Genomic DNA, 7,215 nt, shown 5'->3' on the forward strand with positions numbered 1-7,215 from the left:
TAGACTTAGAAGGACATTCCAAGCCAATCAAAAGTGGTGGTACCCGCTCCCACTGCCAGTCCAAAGGAGAAAACACGGGGAATTCAGCAAACACCCAAACAGGAGCTGGGTTAGCCTTCAGGAAGCACAGAGGATGTGGATCTAAAAGACTGGGGTCCAAATCCCGGGATACCGCAAACTACATGGTTTTGGGAAAGCCAGCGATCTCCTGGGAACCCAGTTCCTTTGTGGTGAGGGGAGGATGTTACCAACTTCACGAGGTTGTCACGAAAATCAGATGGCATGACATAGAAATGAATGTTAAACTTCGTGGCACTTTTAACTGCCAGTTAGTATTAAAAAGAAATTAAAATGCACACTGAAGAACTCTACGTAAAAATGAAAGTAGAATTGTGTAGGGTGTACCATACAGATTATGATGCTATTATAATTTAATCATTTCCTCCACATACAAGGGGCCACAGCCGAAAAATGTGATTAATAACACAAGCAGCTCTCCAGCTATTCTGCTAGACTTAGAAATCAGCCTTAGATCGCGCATCGAGGGAGGTCAACCGGGAGAAACTTGAGACTGATTAACCAGCTCACTCAAAACTGACTCACGGTGCTCAAGAGGACCGTGTCCTCCTCCAACGTCCCTTGTCCCTCCCCGTCTTCCAGCTGCTGCAGTTCTGGGGGGTCGGCAGAGACGCCAGGGGTCTCCCAGGGCTCAAGGGCTGCCAACCTGTGCTTTGGCTTTAGGCTTTCATGCTCCCTCTCGCCAGGGATCATTACTAACAAGCACTCAATTCCAATCTTAACGCAAGATTTGTCCTTCCTGACTTACTGTCTGAAGGAAGCTTCAATGAGGAGCAAAGCTGACAAAAGGCAAACATTAAGGGAAACCCAAAGCAGATAACTGCACGTTTATCCTAATTTTCTTATCTCTGTAAAGCCACCGCAGCCGGGGCACCAGTGCAAGGGGCCGGCGGGCTGTGGAAACGTCGCCACAAGGCCAGCAGCGCCCTCTAAGGGCCTCTGGGCGCAAGCGCGGCCGCCCTCGGGGCCGAGAGGAAAAGGTGGGGGGAGGGGGGAGGAATCTGTCTTCCTCATGACGTCACCTAACTCTCAGTGGCAGATTCCTTATTCAAAATTTCTAAATTTTTACCATTTGGCCCATACTGGAGAAATTTCCTTAATTAAAAAATCAATAATAACACAATTCTCAAAAACAGAATTAAATTCATACTCTTTGCAACAAGACAAGGATAAATTCTAGAAGGAAGGAAAAGATGTTAGCTTATATGTATAACCAATACCCCTATCCATATGCCCTAATATCTGCTTACTAAAACTGATAAAAGAAATAAGCAATATCTGTCCCTGCCCCCAGCTACCCAGCTCTTGTCAAAGGCACCTAAAGTTTCAGGTTTGGATATATTCCAACGTAAATATTCTATGGATTAACAAGTAAATATATGTATGTTTTCTCTTCTTCATTTTTATATCTTTAAATACTCGCCTCTATATTTTCAGACTGCAATAAAATGTCCTGATAAGAGACTTAATGATAACTTAAGAAATCCCCAGTTCCATAGGAACAATGAAGAAATGTTTGCTCCTCATTCAGTGACGGGTGATGGGGTCCTTCCCGAAATGGTTGCTTTTAGCCTCCCCCCCAATCCTCAACTGCAGTAGCAGAATAGCAGTCCCCAATGATGGGCATCTCCCAGTCCCTAGAACCTGTGAATATGTGACCTCATTGGCAAAATGGACTTTGCAGATGTGATTGAGTAAAGGACCTAGAGATGGAGAGATTATCCTGCATTATTCCAGTGAGTCCAATAGAATCACAAGGATCCTCATAAGTGAAAGAGGGAGACACAAAGGTCAGAGTCACAGAAGGTAAAGTGTGGGAAGGAGCAGAGTGACAGGACCTCTGGAAGAGGCCGCTAGAAGAATGTGGGCACCTCTAGAAGCCTGAAAAGGTAAGGACCAGATTCTCCCCAAGACCCTGAAGAAGGAACACGACTCTTCGTTTTAGCCCAGTGAGACCTATTTCAGAGTTCAGACTTCCAGACTTACAAGATAACAAATTTGTGTTGTTTTAAGCCACTAAATTTGTGATGAACTGTTACAACAATAAATAAGAAACTAATACAACCCCCCCCCACACACACACACTCCTCACCTCCTCCCCTGCCTGTTTTCAGGAAATGGGGCTTTATAACTCAACTAGAGATACGAATGGCCAGATGTCACCTCTGGAACCATCCGGTGACAACTCCTCAAGGACATGAATCATCATTCTGAAATTCTGTTATAACCTCTGATTCCACAGCAACAAATTGCATGCTCAGTAGATGAATTAAACATTTCTTTCATCTGGGTGGGCTCCAATGCACATGACAAAAGGAAAGGGTATATCCATCCTTTCTTCTCAAAGAGGACAAAAGTAGGTGGGAAACCCTGCAGAGCTGGGCATAGATTGGGCCATAGGAAGACCCCAAAAGACTTTGGAGTTGGAAGGAATCTTTCCATTCACTTGGACTAGTGGAGACTGACTAGCTGGCCCAAGGCTGGCCACACTGCATGTGAAGGACACCACTCTGAGTCTCAGAGTCAGGCATCTTGATGGAGGACATACTTCCCCTTTCTATGCAAGTGGCTATCAAACTTCCTCTTCTCTGGAATCCTGTCTACTCTTAAATTAATGACCATCTCCCAGAGGTTATGTTTATGTTGGTTTTATCTGTTGTGATCTACTAACCAGAAATATAAACTAGGCATGCATTCCTCTGCATGCATTAAATCATTTTAAAATAGCAGCAGTAAGCCATTTCATATTGGCATTAAAAAAACTTATATTTTATGAAGAATAACTGTTTTCCAAAACAAAAAGAAATGGAAGAGTGGCATTGTTTTACACTTTGGCACATCCCTTCAATAGGAGACAGCAGGATCTCTTCTTTGCTTACGTCTTCAGTCCATTCTAATATGTTGTAGTTGAAGTGCCTGAAGAAAATCCAACTTCACACGGCTCTGTAGTTGGAAAAGTATCTTAACAGCCTCATGAATCTTTTTGGAAAATCTTTGATACTACACCAAAACTCATCAAGTAGCAGTTTCTTCAAGGTTGGTTGTGATGTAGAATCCGAAACTGTATAAAGAATTTTTCACACTTTGTTACATGAAAGATCCACTGGGCTCTCTTGCACTTTGGCTGGATCTTTTAGCTAGGCAAGATTTGGTAACTTTATGCATTGGTCACTTGGAATTTACTGGTTCACTTGGTTATGCAAGTTATCTAAATGCTGACACATTTTTATAAGACAATATTTAGACAATCACATTCATTTATCTCACCACCAATATTGTTAGAGAAGTTTTTAAGCATTGGGAAGCTTTCAAATGATATTGGAGATGACTTGGCAAAATTCCAATTTTCATCTGAAAGCTCAAATTTTATCACTGGCAAGACATATTATCAGCTATTTTACTAGAAGTGACAGGTCCCCTTGTTCATCTTTGAGAAGATGTCTGCCAAATACCCAAGTTTGTCTGTGGTCATTCTTTCTGGTAAATATGGTGTGCCATGAAAAAAGAAGCTAGTTCAGTTCACAACTCAGACTATCACACAAGAGCTTTTCCTTAGGATTACTTGAGGATTACCAGGATTTTCTTCATGATTTTTCTTCAGGATTATCACTGAACTTGGGCAGTCCGCAGAAGTAATTTATGTCCCTTTCCTGTTCCTTCCCACAAAATATTAAAAAGACATGCATTCAAGGGTAGAGATTTGTAAAATTAATAATTTTTACTGTTGCACCAGGACATTCTTAACTGAAACTGGCATATCTCTTCTTCACTTCAATGACTATGAGTTCATTATGGTGCCAAAACCTCAATTCACCCTAAAATACCAGCGGTTTCACCCACCAAGATTTCTATCTTTGCAGCAAACATCAACACGGTGAAAAAAAAAAAACAAAACACAGTATCTTGCCATTTCTTTGAAGATAGTTTTGACCTTGCAAATTCCCTGAAAGGATATTTAGGTTCTAAAGAAAAAAAATTAAAGTCACCCATAACCACCCTAAGAGAACTGCTAGAAATATATGTGAGTGTGTGTCCTCACATTTTTAGAGATATGTGTCCTATCAGACTGGCAAGTGCCACTGTAATCTCAATGGTTGCTTAACAGTTTATTGTAGGGATGGATGGTGGAGGGATCACTTGCTTATTTTGGTTTATGTTTTAATGGACCACCAAAGTAAAGGGTTTCTTTTGATCTTTCGTGTGCCCTGCAAATCTCCTCTGTTTTAAGGAAAGTTCCTCTGAGCTGTGGTGGCCTGCCATTTAGAGTGGCCCTGGGTGCTTTCATTACAAGGATTCTGGCCCCCAAGGTCTGGGGAGCAGGGGAAGGCTTGACTCAAGCAGCTAGCGGGGCCCATGTGTTGATTCAGCCAGAGAAGGAGCGGTGTGCCCATGGCCTTGCTATCAGACCCAGAATCCAAGTCTGGAAGAGCGACTGCAACTATGTACGGCAGGACAGACAGGAAGCCTTCCAGAGGAGCAGATGAAATAAATTATGTGCCCCATGATTTCTTTCACAGCAGTGGGGAGCTATCTGCAGATTATATCTCTTCCTTCCCTTCTATTATTTCATTTAAAGGCAGTAGATATTCATTTCAAAATGTGCTGGTCCATTTCTAGTCTGATCATCATTTTCCTGCAAGTCCCACGTCAACACAGTCGAGCAAAGTGCCAGCAAGCATTCCAGCTCCCACATTCCATGGCTCAGTGAATTTACAGAGCAGAAGGCAAGCGAGGGCATAGCATTTCGGGAGCTGCCACACAGAACCCTGACTCCAGGCACACGCAAATGTAACCCACTGGGCAGGTGGCAGAGGAATCCAGCAGGAGTAAAGCTGGAATCATCATGAAGCCAGGTTAGCATTATTTCCAGCTCTGGCCCATTTTCTGAAACAAAAACTCTTTCAACATTCAGAAAACTTAATTTAGTGGGGGGAAAAAAAGCCATGGGTTGTAGGTGGGAGAGAAAGGCTTTAAAATAGCTTTATTCTCGTTAACTACTGCACCAAATATTCAGTGAATGCTTTCCTAGAGATTGTTAAGAGAGGAAAACAAAATCTACTACTGGTCCTGCCTTTTAGGAAGAAATGACTTCGGGCATCCCACCATGCAGATGAACCTGCTGCAGAGGTACCCACCATAAAGAACTGCAAGATGTGACCCCCCCCAACTGTCCCTCATTTCCCCTTTTTAAAAGGGCAATAAGGACACTAAATAGCATCATCAAGCAAGTAGCCTTCCTTGGAATCACATCTGAATTTTTATAACCCAGCTGGGAGTGAATAGTATCAACAAAAATGTGGACTTCTTGGATTCCTACAAACTGATGGCATAAATACAAGCCTCGCTGTTTCAAGTGTGAAAATGCCTGCACAGGAGGTGGGAACAAGGGCCACCAAAGGCTTAGGGATGAAAAACCCACCACAAACTTTAACTCTCTGCAGGAAACCTTCAGAACTTCTGATACCAGCACGCTGGTATTTTCTGAAGAGCGCGGCTCACGTTTCATCCCCGAAAGAAAGCATCCTTCCCAACTCCAGCCCTGGGTCTTCGGGGAAGGGCAAGCTTCTCCCAAATCGGCTCTCCCACTTTCTCTCTCCCTCCTCTCAAGACCAAAGTCTTCCCCCAGCTCCACAGTTCCCACTGGCTTCCGTCCGAGTGCCGCGGACGCTTGGGCGCCGGGGTACCCGACCCCCCACCCCCCCGGGGCGGCTCGCAGCTTCCCCCCGTGCGCTTCTAGAAGAGTTCTGCCTCCCTGCCTCCCTTCTGGTCTCCCGAGTGCCACCCTCCAACAGGCATCCCTACCTCCGGGCAGGTGAACTGAAGGAAAGGATGCCCACAGGGAAATTCTGGGCAAAGAAAAATAAGACCCCCACCTCCACCGCAATGCCAAAGCGTCGCTTTTCTCTTTTCTTTTTTGTTTTTCCTTTGCCTGAATCTCTCCAGGAAGTTAGCCTGACTGCTCGAGTCTCCGGACTCTGGAGCGTTCGACGGCAAAGTTGAAACCAAGGGCACTGAGGTCCCCGGCACCCATGGTGTCCCCGCGCCCGACTCCCATGCGCCAGGTGCCAAGTGCCCAGACCCCGCGTCCCCAGCCGCCCCTCCGCGCCGCGACCCGCGAGCGATGAGGACGCACAGGTTAGTGACACGACACGCACAGCACAGAGCGGGACGGCGGTCCCCGGAGCGACAGGCAGGGTGGGTGATGCGCGGAGGGTGGACAGAGAAGCGGCGAGGAGGCGCGGGGAATCGGGCAGCAGAGCCCGGGACTGCGCGTACCTGGAGCCCCCGCCGGGGACACGACCGGCAGCAGCGCGGCCAAGAGCAGCAGCACCCAGGGCAGCGGGCACCGCGCGCGCGGGGCCGCCCCCGCCTCGGGCGCCATCGGGAGCCCGGGGTGCGCGGCGGGCTGGGCGGGCTGGGCTGGCCGGCTGCGGGGTGGGCGCTGGGAGAGAGTCAGGGAGCGCCGAGGCGCTGCCGTCGCGGCCGAGTGGGTGCGCGCGCTCTGCACGGTGGCCAAGGCGCGCTGGCCCAGCGCTGATCGCTCCGCCCGCGCACGGGCCGCCCGCCGAGCTTTTTAGCCGCGAGCGGGCGCCCCCTGCCGGCGGCGGGGCGGCGGACTCCGGCAGGAGGGGCACCGGGTGCCGCGTCGGGGCTCCTGTGCCCGAGCGCCCCGGAACCCCGCTTGGTGGTTCTGAAAGTTCGGTGATTCTCAGGGCAGTGAGAATTTCCTCCCTTTGTCCAACGTCTCGTTTTCTGGCTCGGGAAATGGCTCCAATCGCCGCCAAGCCCAAGAGTGACCTGCGATCCCTTCGATAGCCCTGGTTTCAACGCTGGGGACGGGAGCCACGTCCCTTCACCTCTTTCTGCACATCGTGGCCCTTCCTGCGGCTCAGCCCGGCCTTCGCACACCCCGCGCGCCCAGGAGAGGGCTTTGATGTCCTCGGACCCTGCGGCTCAGGCTGTCCTTTCTGTGGAGCTCGTCACCTGCTCTCAGAATCCGTCCTGAAGTACGGGGAGTCTCCAGCCCGAGGCCTTGACGGACCCGGCCTCCTCTAGGATCGGTGGTGTTAACACTGCTTCGGAGCTCCCTGTCCTGGACTCCCACCTGTGGTGGCCCGCTCCCGCCCTCGGAAGCCT

At 48.4% G+C, this 7,215-nt stretch overlaps 1 protein-coding gene across 5 annotated transcripts in view; it reads right to left on the bottom strand.

The window, feature by feature from the left end:
• Nucleotides 1-6,635, bottom strand: part of FNDC1 (fibronectin type III domain containing 1) — a 113,574-nt gene extending 106,939 nt beyond the window's left edge. For all 5 annotated transcript variants that reach the window (XM_032338582.1, XM_032338580.1, XM_032338579.1 and 2 more), the window contains exon 1: nucleotides 6,355-6,635. In XM_032338582.1, coding sequence (XP_032194473.1) covers nucleotides 6,355-6,460 — 106 coding nt within the window. In that variant the 5' untranslated portion in view covers nucleotides 6,461-6,635. The remainder of the gene's footprint in view (nucleotides 1-6,354) is intronic.
• Between the last annotated feature and the right edge of the window lie 580 nt (nucleotides 6,636-7,215).

This window comes from Mustela erminea, chromosome 4 (assembly GCF_009829155.1).
Source record: "Mustela erminea isolate mMusErm1 chromosome 4, mMusErm1.Pri, whole genome shotgun sequence".
Taxonomy (NCBI): Eukaryota; Metazoa; Chordata; class Mammalia; order Carnivora; family Mustelidae; genus Mustela; species Mustela erminea.